Source organism: Ambystoma mexicanum, chromosome 12, assembly GCF_040938575.1.
Source record: "Ambystoma mexicanum isolate Mex_15411 chromosome 12, UKY_AmexF1_1, whole genome shotgun sequence".
Taxonomy (NCBI): domain Eukaryota; kingdom Metazoa; phylum Chordata; class Amphibia; order Caudata; family Ambystomatidae; genus Ambystoma; species Ambystoma mexicanum.
Window position 1 is genome coordinate 1,140,464,224 of NC_090936.1, and position 18,090 is coordinate 1,140,482,313.

Here is an 18,090-nt window from a genome sequence, read left to right on the forward strand (position 1 = left end):
AGTCCTTTCTCCCAAATTGGAAGGATTTTGAAAGAACGTTGGTAGTTCTATAGATTGGTTTACGTGGAATTTAGAAATAAATTTCGGAGCAAACCTAGGGTGAGTGCGTAGAACCACTTTATCTTTGTGAACTGTAACGAAGGGGTCTAGAATAGAAAGAGCCTGAAGTTCACTTACTCTCCTGATGGAGGTGATAGCTATTAAAAAAGCAGTCTTAAGCGTGAGGTGTTTAAGAGATGCTTTGTGCATGGGTTCGAATGGAGAGCCCATGAGTCTGGTAAGTACCACATTAAGGTCCCATCCGGGAGCTGGGTCAGCTATCGGGGGGTGTATTCTCTTTACTCCCTCCATGAAGGCCTTTATAACAGGGATCCTCCACCACGACACTGAGTTGGGAAGTGGTGTATGCAGAAAGTGCAGCTAGGTGGACTTTAATGGAGTTAAACACTAGACCTGAATCCAATAGGTGGGTCAGGTATAGGACCACATGTGTGGGAGAGCAGTCAATAGGGTTGATGCTTTTACTCCTGCACCAGATGACAAATCTTTTCCACTTGCTAGAATAGCAGTGGCGAGTGTTCGGTTTTCTGGCTTCCCTGAGGATGTCCATGCATCTTTGCGGGAGTTGTAGATGTCCGAACTCTATGATCTCAGGAGCCAAGCTGCTAAGTTCATGTTCTGGGGGCATGGATGCAGAGTCCTGCCTTTGTCCTGAGACAGCATGTTGTACGGGCAGGGGAGTTTTACTGGGGGGGATAGAGACATCTCCATCAAGTGAGCGAACCATGGTTGTCGTGCCCACATTGGGGCCACTAGTATCATGGTCACTTGTTCCTGGTGCATCTTGTGCACCACTCTGTTGAGAAGGGGAGTCAGGGGAAAAGCGTAAACAAATTTCCCTGACCATTGCATCGACAGACCGTTCCCCTTGGATTGGTTCTGGGGGTACCTGGAGGCGTAACTTAGGCATTGTGAGTTTTCCAGGGTTGCGAACAGGTCTATTTCTGGGAATCCCCATTGTGTGAAGACGTCGAAGACGATGTCTTCGTGCAGGCGCCATTCGTACTCTTCGGGCAGGGGGAAATCTCTGCTGAGACTGTCTGCCAGCAGATTGAGTTCCCCGGGTACATGTAGTGATAGTAGGAACATGTCCTGTTTGAGAGCCCACTTCCATATATTCTGGGCCAGCTTGGACAGGCCTGGAGAGTGGGTGCCCCCTTGCTTGTTGATGTAGTACATGGCTGTGGTGCTGTCTGTAAGGACCATTACTGTTTTGCCTTGTAGGTGTTCCTGGAAGGCTCTTAGCGCCTTGAACACAGCTAGTAGCTCCAGTAGATTTATGTGTTTGGATGCTACGTTCGGAGTCCACACTCCGTGAGCAGTCTGATGGGATAGGTGCGCCCCCCCATCCTGTGAGGGATGCGTCTGTGGTTAGAGTGGCTTCCGCCGCGGGTGTGGCAAAGGGTTTCCCTTTTTCCATGTTTTCCTTTGTCCACCACCGTAGCGAGAGAACCAAGGCTTGCGAGACCACAACTAGATCCTCCCATAGTCCGCTGGCCTGACACCACTGGCTGTTGAGCCACTCTTGCATTGGGCGCATGCGCAGGCGCGCGTGAGGTACCAAATAAATACACGACGCCATCATTCCTAGCAAGCGCATTGCTTTGCGTACCGTCACCTCTCGACCGGTCACATATTGAGGGATTTGAAACAGCATGTTTTGGACCCTCTCTTTGGAGGGGAAGACGAGGCCGTCCTTTGTTTGAATTAGAGCCCCTAGGAATTGCTTGATTTGACTGGGGTCTAAACTGGACTTCTTTTCGTTGATGGAGAAGCCCAACTGGAACAAAAGGTCTACTGTCTTTTGGGTATTGGAGAAGCATGTTTCGTAAGAATCCCCTGTTATGAGCCAGTCGTCGAGGTAAGGGTAAACTGGGATGGACAACCTGCGCAGGTGGGCCGCTGCCACTGCCAGCACCTTCGTGAATACCCTTGGTGCTGATGCTATGCCGAAGGGTAGCACTTTGAACTGGTAGTGTTTGCCCTCTATCATGAACCTGAGGTATTTTCTGTGCGCTGGCAACATTAAAATATGAAAGTATGCATCTTTCATGTCCAGTGTTGTCATGTAATCTCCCTGAGAAAGCAGTGGGATTACTTCCTGTAAGGTTACCATACGAAACTTTTGGGGTTTGATAAACTTGTTCGCTGGGCGCAGATCTAATACAGGGCGCATGGTTAGATCCTTTTTGGGTACAAGGAAGTACACTGAATAAATACCTTCCGTTACCTGAGATAGAGGCACGACCTCTATGGCTCCTTTTTCCAGCAGTAGTTGTACTTCTTGGAGAAGGATGGCAAGATGTTCCGGTGTCATGCGACGTCCCCTCGGGGGTCTGTAGGATGGGGAACTGTTGAATTCGATACAGTATCCGTGGGCTACGGTGGAAAGTACCCAACGGTCTGACGTTATCTCCTCCCATGCAGGAAGAAAGGATGTTATCCGGCCCCCGACCGGTGTTGCATGGGAGGGGACGCGAATCTTCGCGTCACTTGGAGTTGTTGGGGGCTTGGGAGCCTCTGGGGGTGGATCCCCGACCTCTCCCTTTACCCCGGCGTTGGCCTCTTTGGCTGTACTGCCCACTATTGGTCTGGTAATTGGTGGCAGGGTATTGTTGATGCTGACTTTGTTGTTGTTGTTGGCGTTGGCCACGAAAAAAGCGTTTGTTGCCATAGCCGCGTCTGGCAGTGGGCTTAGAGATTTGGTCAAGAGTCTTGATAGTATCGAACTCTTTTTTTAGCCATCTCTAGAGCTTCATCCACCGCTTTTCCGAAGAGGTTAGAGTCTTCCACAGGTTTATTTATTAAAGACGCCTGTGTCTCCGGTTTAAACCCTGAGTTGCGCAGCCATACATGGCGTTTTAGGAGTATTCCCTGCACCAGGGAACGTCCCGCTGTTTCTGCCGCGTCCAGAGAGTTCTTTACAATGCTCTGGTTCACCTGGGTTCCTTCGCCAATAGTTGAAAGTAGGCGTGTACGTAAAGGCTCCGGTGCTTCCTCGGCGTCCTTGCGCAGTTTGGCCCACTGCGCGTCTGCATAGCTAGCAAGCAAAGAATTGTTGTTCGCAATTCTTGCTGAGAAGGCAGCCGAGGAAGTTACTCTTTTTGCAAGGGCATATAGCCTTTTGCCCTCCTTGTCAGGGGGTGCCTCACTGGTGGAAAGTGGTACCCCTGCCCTCTTTCTAGTATTAGATACTACTAGGGAATCCGGAATGGAATGTCCCCTAATGTAGAGCGGGTCTGAGGGAGAAGGAGTGAAAAGTTTTTCAATTCTCGGATTGACCCCTCTGATCAATGCGGGAGTGGCCAGCGAAGGGATGATTCTTCTCTTCACTGAAGCTAGGAGGGGAATGGTTTGGCTGACCGGGGGTTTCTCTTTAATTACTTTTTCCACAAAGTCTAATTCTGGAGAGAGCTCCCCAGTGTCCAGTTCAAAATGTGCTGCTGCTCTGCGCAACAGTGCATTGAAAGTGGGCTGATCGTCAATTGGAGACGTGTTCCTAACCGGTGAATTGTCAGGAGGATTTAGGTTTAGGACATCAGTGTCGGAATATACTGATGGGGATTGCCAGGGGTGCAAAGGTCCTTCTTCAGTGTCTTCTCGGAAGCCTTCTTCTATAATGTCTGGCCTGTCTCCCAGACATTCCTCCTGGTTCTGTCCTTCTTCATCGTCCATGAAAACATCCTCCTCCTCCAAGTATTCTTCCTCCCCAGTGATGTCGTATACGTTATGGAAGTCTGAGGCTGTGTCCACCTGGGGATCGACTAGCCTCGGATTTTTGGCCCTGGGGTCCTCCTGAGGCCCTTCTCTAGTCCTCTTGGGAGTTTGAGAGGTCTGGGTATTCATAAACCTTTCCATCCTCTCCATACAGAGGTGGAGTCTTTCCATGGTTTCATGGGGTACCCCAGAGCGGTCTGGCGGGGGAAAAATAGAGTCATCTAGCTGGAAATGGCTCGACCTCTCCCAAAGCGTCGAGGAAAGTGTCCCGTCGCCCCCCGGAAAAACCTTCAGGTGTGCTGGGTGACCCCCCCCGACTGAAGGGGGTAGTCCCTGCCTTTCTTCGTGCTTTTTCGGCGTGTCTTTCGACTTATGCGTAGCGCTCGACATGTTCTTCGGCGTACGCTTCTGGGCGTCGGCTACAGCGATCCTCGCCAAGCTTTCGGCGACTCGTTTGTCGGCAGAAGCTTGCGTTTGACGCTATGGGTGTCGAACGCTCTACGGCGGTATGCGCCTTCTGTTGATGCGCGCCGGCTGATGTTTTGGGGGCGGCGCCCTTATTTGCCGAAAGCCCAGTCGCTGGTCGCGGCTGCGAGAGGGGCTTCGAACCCGAACGGTCCGAGGAGGCCGCCGGTGGAACCTGCGTCTCCTTGGGCGCCGAAGCTCTTTTCGTCTTAGACGAAGAAGAGCCATGGGTTGTGTGCTTATGTGAGTCTGTGTGCGTCAGTGTCGCCGGGGTGTTCATGCCCATAAGCAAGCGCTCCTTAGAGGGGGTTTCGACTTCCGTAGCGGAGGTCGTGTTATCGCGTTCCTCGTCACTGTCGGTGGTAGCAGCGGCGGGTGAACCTTCGGCCTTCGACATCGCGTAGGCCACCCACCTTTTAACCCTACGGTCTTTTAGTGTTTTAGGCTTAAGAAGCCGACAAGCCGCGCAACCTTCCTCCTTGTGATCGAGGGGCAAGCAGCGGTTACACCGTGAATGCTTGTCCTTCCAAGTGAATTTGCCTTTGCAAAGCGGGCAAAACCTAAAGGGTGTCCTCTCCATAGCCGAGGCAATAAATCGCGATAAGCACCCCAAGGGAAAGGAAAGGGAAAGGCATTCTCAGAAAAGACCCAGAGATGTCCCCCGACCCCACTCTCCCTACTGTATATGGCCTGCGAGGCCAGACCACGTGTTCGGCAGCGCCGAAGGATTTCCTCCGCTCGACCCTCCGTCGAAGATTTTGCTCGGCGGAGAACAGCTTACAACTGCGTCGAGGGAGGGATTATTAATATTATGTGACAAAACGACCAAGGGTCGAGGAGTTGCAATGTCTCTCGAGGAGCTCCGCGTGAAGGCGACCAGAAGCTGGGCGGAAAAAAACAATCTGAGGGACCTCGACGCGTGAGGGATTGTGGGTACAACGCACGTCACTATAGGGATAGTGTTTCAGACACGCCTTGTCGACGTCCCCTTTTCGACTACGAAAAACAAAATGCAATACTCCGCAGTGACCACTGGATGTCGGACCTATGCACAGCATGTGATTCTAAGCAGATTAACAAACATCAGAAATATATATATATGTTTATTGAAAGAACCGATTCGTAAAGTAGGAGACAGATGCATACCTCTGTGGGGATGGGGAGGGAAGAACCAATCCTTTTAATTTGTACCCTGGACTGTGCAACACCCTAGCAGACAATGTGCTTGGTTAAGAATACCTTAACTATTGCTGATCAATTGTTTTATTCTGGAAAATTCACTAAAATGGTTATATAAAAAAAACAAAAAAAAATACAAAGTAGGTTTGCAATCCAGTTCAGATAAAACACTGGCTCTTCATGGAGCACGCCATAGCAGGAGCGTATATGGAAGAAACTGGTCGATTATGAAAGACCGCCCCAAATGTTTATATGTGAAGGTGGCTACCAAGACCAAACTCGTTCTCCAGGAACGGATAGCAATAGATTCAGACGATGCAAAGGAGGGTGTCAAAAAGTGGAAGATCTGTTTAAAGAGGGTAGCATCAGTAGATTTCAGGAATGCAAGACCAGTTTTCTAATAACAGAAGGATAGAATGAAGTCCTCAGATTTGGTATGGAGTGTTAGAATCGGATGTTAAGTCACCGGTGGGGGTGGGAAGGTCAGTACAAATTTCAAAAAAGTAATACAAGTAGCTAATGGCACAAAGGGGTTGATCATCTGTAAAACCTTGGCGATGGCAGTAAGAAATACATGTTGGCCTTTCATAAAGATCTGGAATATGATTATGATACACGGCAAGGGATATGGCGTGACGTACATGCAATGGTTTGGAAGGCATGGAACGTCTGAAAGAGCATTGAAAGTAACGGTCTGAGCGCTTGAAACGGTCGTAATGCACGGAACAGTTAGAGTACATGGAACGTATGAAGTTCATGGAACTATTGGAATGGGCGTGATCTCAAGCACCTAAAGTAAACCACCATATTCACATTTCCATGCTTACTCTCTTCTTTACACCACCACTCAAATAGAACACAGCGATACTATGGCACCATTCGGTATAGCTGTTCTCATACCAACATCTGCCTCATACTCCCCATCACTCTAACTAAACACTGCTGGTTACACACCCCCCAGCCAGGCGTTCTCCTCAGGCCTAACGCAACCACAATCAGTCTGGATAAATCCTGCCAGAACGAACACATACTCTTGATCTCTCAACCACCACACCTACCGCAAAGAAGCAGCTATTACACGAATGCCACACCAGCTGCACACATATCCGGTGCTCACACGCACCTTTGACTCTTCTCTACTGACTTGAACTTCGGTTCCCAAGGGCGTTCAACCTACCAGCACCTTCAGACCATACCAATGGTACATAAGGGGCTATATAAATGCAAAGTAACATAACATATGAAAATAGACTATCTCAACACAGGCATTAGCCAAATACTAGTTGATTTGTGCATAGGATTAAACTCCCTGCATACTACACAATCAGCCTCACAGACCCGCGACAAGTTGGACAAACTGAAGAGAAGTTAACACTGTTTATCATGCCGGGTGGGATGCTTTGCAATTCGAGGCCTTCGGCAGGAAATTGGATCTAGTAGATTGTAGGGCATCCCATATTGGGTGAACTTTCCATAATACTGCTAGGGCATTGAGAGGATGGCACAGATGGAGAAGAATGAAGGGAGAGGTGACGAGAAGAGTAGTATGTGAGGAGAAAGGTTGAGATATAACAGGTGTAGGAAGACTTGCAATAGGAAGGGAGTGGGAAAAGGAAAGGGAGGAAGATCAGAGAGGAATCAAACGGAGCAATTGAGCAGGGGAGCGGGGCGGGGATCTGAACCAGGAGCAGCGAAATCGTACATTCCATAGCTTTAAAGTTTAGTTGAGACAGAAACCCCCCCACCCCCACTATGAGGGTAATGTGGTTAAGCAAGGTTTGGGACGTAGTAGTGCTGGAAATAAAATAGGCTCTTAATATTGCCAATGCAATTTGCCTTTTCTAAACAACGCAGTCAGAAACTGCCTTCGCTTATTATGCCCTACAAGACTGATTGGTTCATTTGATGTTTAATTGCTTTAGGACTATGGTTGAGGATACACATTTGATTGAAAAACATGCATTCCTGCAGAGGGGCGGAACACAGAGAAACAAACATGAAGCTTACACGTGTACAAGATGGATTTTCTGTTGAAGGTCAGGTTATAAGCCATACAATAGTGAATACAAATTGGCTGGAAAGAAACTTTGAACAAAAGTAGTTCTACCAATATATTTACACTACCACCATGAATACCGACCATTTGTGAAAAAACCTTTAGGAAAATAATTTACCAGTTTCGCTGCAAGTCCTTCGCTGGGATGAGGTAGTTGGTGCAGAAGTTAAGCTTGCAGTTGTACATTTTTCATGCAAATCCTACAGAGAAAATATGTTGCATAACTATATTAATATGCCAATTGTGCTCAATGTTCTCAGGTAAAGAAAGAGTTCAAGTCAATTATTTGACCACCAACAAAACTTACGTTAATAAAAAGGTATTGATGTATTGCTTAATAATGACAAAGAGCACACTTTGCCCTTGGCAGCATCTCTCTGAACCAGTCAGAATTTGGTCAAATGCGTTTACAAGTGTGGTGCAGTACATCACATCCCTAGTTGGATGGAGCAGGTGTTGCAGTTTGAAAACAGTCTTAAAGTGATGAGAGAGAGGGGTGGAGTAGGCAGATGAACGCTGTTCACCAGTATAGTATCATCGAGGTCCAAGATGCCTATAAAAAGTAGGAAACACACTGTCCTTACTGGTGGATAGAGCACTGCCTGTGCTTGGTGCCTTCTTCAGAAGCTGAAACCATCACTGATGCAGAAACCTAAAATGGAACAAGTTACTTCCCTGTAACTCTTGTTCTCCAGCATGGGTCTTGCATGGATTCACATACTTATGAATATGCCCAAATTAAAGCAGTTTAGCTTTAGGCTAAAACTGCTAGTCTCCTCTGTAGCCCATCAGTGTCGTTTGAGTCATAGTGCACCCCAACCAATGACTCATCCTCCTAAGCTCCACCCCTGGTGGCCATCTTCAGATTTGGTAGCGCACGTAAAGTGGCAGCATGAACCAAGAAGAGCCAGAGAGGGGAAGGAGGGAGGGTTCGCATTTGAATCCATGCAAGACCCATTCTGTAGAACAAGAATTACAGGCAAGTAACTTGTCCTCCCCAGTATGGATTCACATGCTCATGAATAAGATTACATAGCAGTACATCTACAGAATCACGGGAGGTGGCATGGCTCACAGAAGCAATACACTTACAGACTCGCCTCAAACAAACTGGTTGTGTAGCACTGCATGGCCGACCCAGGACTCCTCCCTGGAATCCATCTCGACACAGTAGAATCTTGTGAAGGTGTGGGTAGACCTCAATGAAGCAGCTCTGTAGATGTCTAGCAACGGAACACCAGAGAGAAACGCTGCAATGACTTGGGTGGAGTGGGCTCTCCACCAGCCTGGAAGCAGTCTGTTGGTAATCCCCGAAAATACAGAGAAGAAAAAAACACAATGTCAAATGCACCTTTACAGCGCATTCGGCCTGATCGAAGATGATGCATCCCATACTGCCGAACAAGAGGAACCCTGTGGCGGACATTCTGCCCGACAATGGGGAAGAGGGGAACTCACGTCGCAGGGAAACAGCCACGGAAAATGGAAAAGGCACAAGTGCACCGCTGCAGCATGCAGTATTTTGGGGTAAAGGGGTTGCGGGTATGGGGAATGCAGGTAAGGGTGATCGGAGTTACTGCGCTCTGTCATTTTCGACTTCTGCATTTTCAGATTCAAGATTTTCAGCGCTGCAGTAATCACATAGATCCTGATCTGTTATCCAGACAATGACAATGCATCATACAGCCGGAGAGCCACCCGGATCCGAAAGCCTTAGGCGCAGCCTTTGCATTTCCCACAGGTCCAGAAATAATGAAAAGCTGACACTACTTCGAAAGTCATGTGCGTACAACATACAACTTCAGGGTACACGCAACATCCAGCGGATGCAATGCCCCTTCAGTAGGCAAAGAAGGATCCGCAAAGGAACCTGGTAGAACCAAAGGCATGTTGAGATTAAAGTCTGATGGAACCTTTGACATGAAGGACAAGAGAAATTTGGGGGCACCGTCTTGAAATATTTAAGCGTGCTCCTGTTGAACTTTCAGCACCCATTTGACTGTGGAGATTTTTCGTCACCGATTGACTGAAGTTTTATAGCCGGCCTCCCACTGGGAGCAAAAGTGGGGCATGGGCCAGTGTCTGTTCAGGCTGGCTTTAGTGACTGCGTCCTGGATGGAGGGAGACCATTATGCTGGGTGCCACTGCTGTAGGCTTGGAGTGTCCACTATAAGCTTCCCAAGTGGTGGATCAGGAGGGCTGACGAAAGGGGGCGGGGTTAAACACTTGGAAGATATGGAGACTTTCCCCATTTGGGGAAGAAAAGGATGGCCTCCTTTGGCAGGGTTCCCAGAGAATTTGCCACCTCTGTCAGTTTTAATGGCCTGGAGAGTGTCATCGACCGCTTTACCAAACAGGTTGTCTCCATCGAACCGCATGTGGACGACCCTGGTCTGGTCTGCACATCTGTGCGGGAGTTCGCGGCTTTGAGCCAACCTTGGTGCCGAGGGCCACGCCATTCTCCATTTGGCAGAAGCCAGAGTCTGCAATGTCGAGGGCAACAGTGATGGTGTGGTCGGAAGCTACTTGCCCCTCCTGCAACAGGGACAAGGCCTTCTTATCGTCAGGACAGAAGTTGAGAATGGGTCTCAGCTTGTACCACAGCTCCCTGTCAAGCCCCGAGAGGATGGGGAGGGCGTTGGCAACCTTGATGGTGGAAGCGGTTGTGGTGAGACGCTTCCATGCAGCATCTAGCTTCTTACCCTCCTGGTCCAGAGGCACTATAGACGAAGATGGGTTGGGGGACCTTTCAGGCGGTGGCCGAGTCCAAAGTTCAGTGAAGGCAGGGACCTGAGGCACCTGTGGGAGAGTTGGTACTTCTCCAACCGGTCACGCTTAGAAGAAGGTGTGGTAATAGGAGCCTTCATGACCACCAAACCATCCTCCTATAGATCATACAACAAAGGAACCAAGACGGTGTTCTTGGAGGACTCCTGCCGTTCAAAAACGAAACCCTCCTTTTTCTTCTCATCTGGTACGAGGCTGAAGAGTTTGGCAGCCTTCGAGATGAGAGTGTGGAAAGAGCCAATCTCATCTGTGGGAGCGGCCCTGGCGGGTGCATCAACATCTAGGAGGTTCCCCTCATCCGCATGAACATACTCCCACAGATGACTGCCACTGGTATCTTTGTCCATGCCATTGTCAGTTTGAACCGATTATTCCACCAGAGCGGGTAGAGCCCCTAGCACTGGCCGAGGGGGTAACAATCGGCCTTATGGAGGTGTTGCCGGTCGTCGAGAAGGCCTTGGCAGACCTCACCAAAGTAGGGACAGGAGCAGTGGCGGCAGTATTTCAGTGTGTAAGGTGGCCAGAATGTCCATGGACATGTTTCTTGGTGATGGAGCAGGCACAGCAGGTGCAGGAACAGGGCCCAAGCCCCTTGGCGAGCTAAACGGCTGCGAAGGCCCACAGGTCGGTGACCCCCGATGAGGCACACATAGTGGGGTCAGATTTCCCTTGGCCCCCTTCTGAGCCCAAATAAAAACCTTCTGGTAGGTCCTCTTCACAGCAGGTGTAAATGGCTGGTGACCTTCTGGGGGTCACCAGAGGAGCCAGGGTAAAGCCTTGGTGGGCCTGGGCAGGAGGTCCACAGCTGGAGGCATGTCTCTCTCTAAAGCAGGGCCCCTCGGAAAGAGGGGACAACTGGAGCCTATGGAGCCCAACGGTATTGTCAGAACTGCCAGAACTCTAGGAAGCAGAGACCCTGGGCGAGGTGACCCGTGCAAAGGTAAAAAGGTGCCGTTGTTGACATCCCCCTCGGTGTAGCAGGTAATGGTCAACGGGAGATGGTCTTGAAAGAAGTTGTCGTTAACAACGGTAGAACCAGTGACTGGTCCTCAGCTGACTTTATCTTCGATGTCCTGTGCTTGCCCAACGAAGTCCGCGATTTCCTCACGGACAGGTAATCCACTAACCGTCAAGGACCTAGACCTCTTCTTACCAGAGGAACTATGCTCTGTGGACCTGTCGGCCCTGGAAGAGGCAGGACTATTCCCGGAGGATGCACCACAGACCTTCCCATCCTCGATCCACGTCACCAACCTCAGATGGTGGTCCTTCCATGTCTTCGACGAAGAGGATTGATTCACAAATTGCAAAGCCACCTTCATCGTGGTCGGGATAAAGACGTAAATGCACTGGAGGTGCCAATCCTCAATGAAGACATTCTTCAGGCCGCAGCTTTCACGTGGCCTGAAAAGTATTTTCTTTGTGGCATCCACCATGGTTTTCCGAACAAGGACCAAGCGTGGGCCTGTGGCACCAAGAGCTGAAGATCAGAAGATGAACTGAAGATATTTGCAGGCAACGGGTCCCTGCCATTGGTAGTAACCACGTGACTGTTGACGATGGTGAATTTTCTCAAAATACAGCAAAAAAAAAAAAATTTGAGAAGCACGAGTTCTCCTACCGCTAGAAACATGCAGTAAATTCTGAAGATGGCCACTAGGGGTGGAGCTTAGGAGGACGAGTGCATATGACCCCAAAAAAACAGATAGTCTAACACTACAGAGAAGACAAGCAGTTTTAGCTTAAAACTGAACATCTATCATTTTTAGCAAGGATTCTCAGCCTGACGAGGAAAATTCATGAGCATGTGAATCCATGCAAGACCCTGTGCTGAGAACTATTACATTTAAATCCAACTATTTAATTCATAGCAACAAGCGATTGCTAGGGTTAGGCAGCAAGCGGTTGGGCATCTTCGACCTCACTTCATGTACGCATTAGCACACTTTCCAATCTCGTCTTGATTGGCTATTCATGCAGTTGAGAAGTAGAAGAACTCGTTTCAGTTAGGGATATTTTCCTGAAGCACTGTATTCAGGGTCTTTAGCTGTATTTTAGGATACAGAGAGTTTGTGAGCTTAATCGAAGCACTAACAGTGCCTAGGCAGTAGTCGCAACAGAGCAGCAGAGGCCCGTCTCCCAGGTGGTGGTTAACAGATGCAGTGCACACTTTAAAATTAGTAAGAAAACATTGCGGCATATTTCTTTTCAAAGTTATCAGGTAAGTAAGCGTTGCAAGAAAAGCTTTAAGGGCTCAGTAAGAGTCTTTTCTAGAAAAGAAAATGTATCTGGTAATCAACATTCGATACATGCCAGAAAGTTAAGGAGGAGTGGTGCAGATCTGTGCGCAGTCGTTGGCAAGAAGGAGTTCATTTAAACAGAGGAGCAATCAGCCAATAGCAGACCACCCCGCCAAACAACCATGTGTTCTGAAGGGTCGCGCCCAAGTTAATTAATCCACACCATCCCAGACAGCAATTGGCATAAAACAGTCAGAACAGGCTTCAGGCTCATTACAACACCCAGCCACTGGATGTCGGCATCCAGTGGACAAAGATATCCCCCACCTTTCACATACAGTGAGGGACATGAGCTAGCTAGTGATAACACCACACACTCAGGTCTTCGAGGCCAACAATGAAAACGTCCCTTTTGGCGAACGGGAGATGGAAGTCGGGACCAAGCCAAGTAAGGCAATTCACCCCATGGAACAATATTACACAAAGAAAATAAAAAACTGCCAGCCTAGCCACATCACCAACAAAGAAGGGGTACCCTCTCAAGCACCTTTAGGGTAACCCCGCCTTATGAGTCATAAAGACAGGGAGCTACCCCTCCTGAGGTACAATGTGGGCTTTCTACCGAAGTTTCCCATGCGACAACTGCAGGGATCAAAATGCAGAGCGCAGTTCATGGACGCTCCGTGCTCCTGGATCCACCGGGCCCCCGCCGAGGGTGCCTCCCAGTCCACGCATCCCGATTCCCAGATCTGCTTGAGCGCCCGCTGGCATCCGCCATTGAGGAGCCGGTAAGGAGGGGGAGGTGGGGTGGGGGGGAGAAGAGGGGCTCGGCGGCTGATTGTGGATACCATACTGTGAGAAGTGGGGGGAGTTCTATACCGCCCGCTCCCCCACCCGGCCTACTGCCCATGCTAACATAAAGGGCAGACAATCAGACTTGGATACAGGTATTGGGGGGGGGGGGGACGACAAAGACCCCCGAGTGAGCCTCCAGGCAGCAACTACCGGATATAAATCTCCTGACTGGGGGGAGGGGGGGGAGAGAGGGCGGATTGGGAGAATAAGGAGACCCGTCGGAAGTAACTGCCCCCACTGCCACTGAAATACAACGGGACCGTTCCAGCAATCAGCCCGCAAACGGCGGGACTCCTTCGGAGCGCGCGGCGCCCTACTGTAACGCCTGGGGGAAAACTCTCAGGGGAGCAGGGAGCAGCTTAAACTGAGATCAAGGAAGCCTGGGTCACTACCAGGATAACGCAAGACTCACAGAATGAACCACCCCCACACGTTGGGACACCCTATAAGTAGTTAGACGTGGCCTACTTGTTTTGCTACGGATATACAACTAAGCAGCATAGACCATCCGCTCCCCTAACGGTGAGGGACAATAAAGTGATCCAGACACGCTGCAATATTCCACACAGCTCAACCTGCCGTAACTCGGCAATTCTGGAACCGATACGTGCGTCCCACAACTAGCTACTCGTCATAAGCGGACTGTATGTCCCCGAGCATCTGTGACTGTCAAATCCCAGGTGGAGGCCTACGCACATGGTGTAGACGGAACATAGATGTAGTGTGGGGTTTTGATTCATTTGGTTAACAATACACGGCAGTAAAACCCGAGGGCAACCGCCCTCATCGCAGCGGTAGCGGGCGCTCACCCGAACTGCCGCTGCCTTCCCTCCCCTCTAGACAGGACTTTTGACTCCAACATCGCTTTGCCAAATTGACAAAATGGGGGAAGGATAAACATAGGAAAACGGCGAGACAGCAGAATCGAGCATTATGCAACAACACCCGTGTCTCGCTCCCCTGAGAGACAGTCATCAAGGGAGGTGGATTGCACGGGAGAGGAATTCTCTCTTAGAGACATAATGAGTGCCATTGCCAGTTCTAGAACATCGATGGAGAAGAAGATGGATAGCATTGGGGCGGATGTGTCCCTGTTACGGCATGATCTGCAGAAACTAACTTCACGCACAAGCGAAGCAGAGGCACGGATATCCGAAACTGAGGACAATATGAGGGGGGTGAATCGTCAAATGTCCAACATGCCAGCCTGAATTAAAAGCCTGGAGGCGAGAGCAGATGACAGTGAGGGCAGATCCCGGCGAAACAATATTCGCATTCTTGGCCTTCCGGAGAAAGCTGAAGGGGACTGCATGGAGCTATTTCTTGAGGAGTAGTTGACGAGCATATATGAGGCTGAATCCTTTTCCAGATTTTTTCCATCGAGCGGGCACACCGCGTTCCGAGTGGCAGAGTCATACCTGGCAAGGCACTGCGTACAATCATTGCAAGATTCCTGAACTACAGGGATAGAGATGCAGTCCTACAATTAGCAAGGTCAAAGGGGACGGTCACATACAATAGATCAAAAATTGCTTTCTTTCCCGACTTCACCAAAGAGGTGCAGAAGGCGCGACAGTCCTTTGACCCGCTTAAAAGACGCTGACACTCACTGGGAGTTAAATATGGGCTAATCTACCTCGCCCAGCTTAAAATCTTCCATAAGGGCACGGCAGTACATTTTATCGATCCGAGAGAAGCATGGAACTGGGCTGAGACACAGAGGGTGAATGGAGTGCCGAGGGGAGAAGGAGGAGAGAACCAACCAGACCGCAGCCGGAGAGGCCGCCGGACCCAGAACCCCAGCAGCATCTACATCCGGTGATCCCGCAACAGGGCAATGAATGAGTCCCGATACCACCCACGCAAATTTTCATGTAGCAAAAGTGAACCAGGGAACCTATGCTGCGCGCTATAATTCAATCACGAAGCACGGGCTGGCTGGCGGCCACCCAGCAGCTACCCCCCTAGAAGAAGTAACAACTCAGGTTCAGTTACCCTGGCGACATAAAAGCGCCAGGAAAGTTCGGGCGACAGATACTTCATGTTGGGGAGGAGTATTGGGAGGGGGGAAGGGCAGTTGTATTATGTTTGTTGGTTACCGGGGATTCACATTAGGCAATGTCCATGGCGAGCTCACCAATCGCACAATGTTTGCTGCCCACGCTCCCACCAAATACGGACAACGTTTTTCCAATTAGACATACTTCACACCCGCAGAGCACAACACTATGAACCCCTAGATAATAATGGCTATACGACACCACAGCGACCCCGATAGCTACATCACGCAAGCCTCCTTGATGCCTAGTGGACGCCAAGGGTCTCTTAAGCTCCTCACTTGGAATGTGAACGGTATGGGCACAAGTATGAAACGCCGACTGATCTTGCAATTTCTTAATAGACGCTCCCCTGAAGTAGCTTTTCTAACTGAGACCCACTTGGCGGGCTCAAACTGCCAGTTCTTTCGCAGATCCAACTATCGAGTGGCATACCACGCTGGGTATACGATGGGCTCCCGGGGGGTCCTGATCCTCCTACATAAGCGACTCCCCTTTGTATTATCTGCTGTGGTGCAAGACCCCAATGGCCGTTTTGTAATGATTCGAGGTGTTCTTTGATGGGAGACAGTGGTCATTCTAGCGATATATTCCCCACCGGGGTTGTGGGGAGGCTCTGCTGGGGGAGGTGACGGCCTTGATCGGAGGTGTGGATCCTGGGAGGGGATTTCAATGACGTTATGTGTAATACACTCGACAGAACACATATCCGCAACCGAAACCTGTGCCAACCCACACGGCTGGCGACTTTTGCGTCGGCGCTCGGCCTGAGCGATGTGTGGAGAGCGCTACACCCCACAGAGCGGGGATTCTCCTTCCACTCGGGAGCACACGCATCTCTATCCAGGCTAGATTACTTTTTCCTCCCAACCCCTGAAGCGTATAGGGTAGGGGAGGCAGAGCTCCTCCCCCATGGCATATCAGATCATTCTCCCTTGGAAATGACGCTCCGTATGAAGCGTCCCCTACCCCCCCAAAACATGGAGACTAAATAGCTATTACCTGGGCCTCCCTGAATTTGTGGAACATGTCACTCAAGTCAGACGAATTCTTCGAAATTAATGCGGGCTCGGTGGAGGACCCAGTGATACTTTGGGAAGCGCCTAAGGCAGTGCTTAAGGGGGAAATGACAGCCTGGATATGTAATAACAGAAGAGAACATCATAGGAAAGTATCAGAGGCAGAGGCTGAGGTAGTAAAATGGGAAGCTAGTTACATTGCCGATGCTACCCCCCAGAAACACACTGCTCCCTGTTAAAGGCCAGAGCTACTTTGCACAACAAAGCGCTGGATAATGCTAGACATGCACACATGGAGTCAAAAACCAGAATTTATGAGCAGGGGGATAAAGCAGGTAAATTGTTGGCTTGGCTGGAGCGACGGGAGGAGGGGCACAGACACGTTAGATTGATTACGGACAGCCCAAATGGACCTGCCCAAACAGATTGAGATAGCGGAGGCATTTGCCAACTTTTATGCCGCGCTTTATGCCGCCCCAACTGCCCCCACAGATTTCTCTCTACTGGAGGAGATCGTGCTACCGCAGCTGTCGGAAGTCCAAAGAGCACACCTAGATAGGGAAATAGACGAAGCCGAGATCGCGGAGGCAATGACCCAGCTGCAATCGGGGAACACACCAGGCCCGAATGGCTTCCCGGCCGAGACCTGGAAGAAGCTGGGCACCAACAAGATGGCGGCCCCCCCCCCTCCGTGAACTCTTCCTAGCCGCCAAGACCCAGGGCACCCTTCCCCCGGATCTACGGGCCACGAATATTGTGGTCATTCCCAAACAAGGGAAACCTCCCGACCAGTGTAAGTCGTATAGACCGATATCGCTCATCAACAGCGAAACCAAAATCCTGGCTAAAGTATTGGCCACTAGGCTTCAAACGGTCATATCGTCACTGGTCCATCCGGATCAATGCGGCTTCATGCCACAGAGGTCGACCAGAATGAACCTACGCCGTTTACATCTGTTACTGGAAAGGGCCCCAACCCTTAATACACCACTGGCAATTGATTTTGAAAAAGCGTTTGATTCGGTGATGTGGGAAAGTCTCTGGGCAATAATGCGGCGTATGGGCATAGGCGAAACCTTTCTCAGCTGGGTTCAACTTCTATACGTGGCCCCTTTGGCAGCAACCAGGGTAAACGGGTGGACCTCTAGAACCTTTCCACTGGGCCGGGGCACTCGACAGGGCTGCCCACTGCCCCCCCCCTTCTCTTTGCCCTGGCAATTGAGCCACTAGCCCGATGGCTCCGACAGGTTACTACATGGTCTGGGTTCCAATGGCCAAACGGACGGGAGGATAAACTCTCCCTTTACGCAGATGATTTACTGTTATAACTAAGTAACCCGGACCAAGCATGCCCCATCATAGCCCGAATGCTGACGACCTACGGGACTTTCAGTGGCCTCAGGGTAAACTGGGGGAAAATCAGTCCTCTTCCCAGTTAAAGGCGACGATCCAGCAATACCCAGGGGCGCCACATATCGAGTGGAGAGGGAAGGTTTTCGTTACCTGGGTATATGGGTCACAGGGACGCTGTCAAACTATGTGCTGCATAACCTACATCCGCTGGTTGACCGCTTTGCCGGGGACGTACAGCACTGGATGCTCCTGCCACGAACACTCATGGGGAGAGCGGCCCTCTTTAAGATGATGGCTCTTCC

At 50.2% G+C, this 18,090-nt stretch overlaps 1 protein-coding gene across 4 annotated transcripts in view; it reads right to left on the minus strand.

Annotated features, from left to right (window-relative positions):
* MDM2 (MDM2 proto-oncogene) overlaps window positions 1-18,090 on the minus strand; it is a 359,362-nt gene that overhangs the window by 101,004 nt on the left and 240,268 nt on the right. For all 4 annotated transcript variants that reach the window (XM_069629717.1, XM_069629715.1, XM_069629716.1 and 1 more), the window contains one exon: window positions 7,596-7,677. In XM_069629717.1, the coding sequence (XP_069485818.1) occupies window positions 7,596-7,677 (82 nt within the window). The remainder of the gene's footprint in view (window positions 1-7,595; window positions 7,678-18,090) is intronic.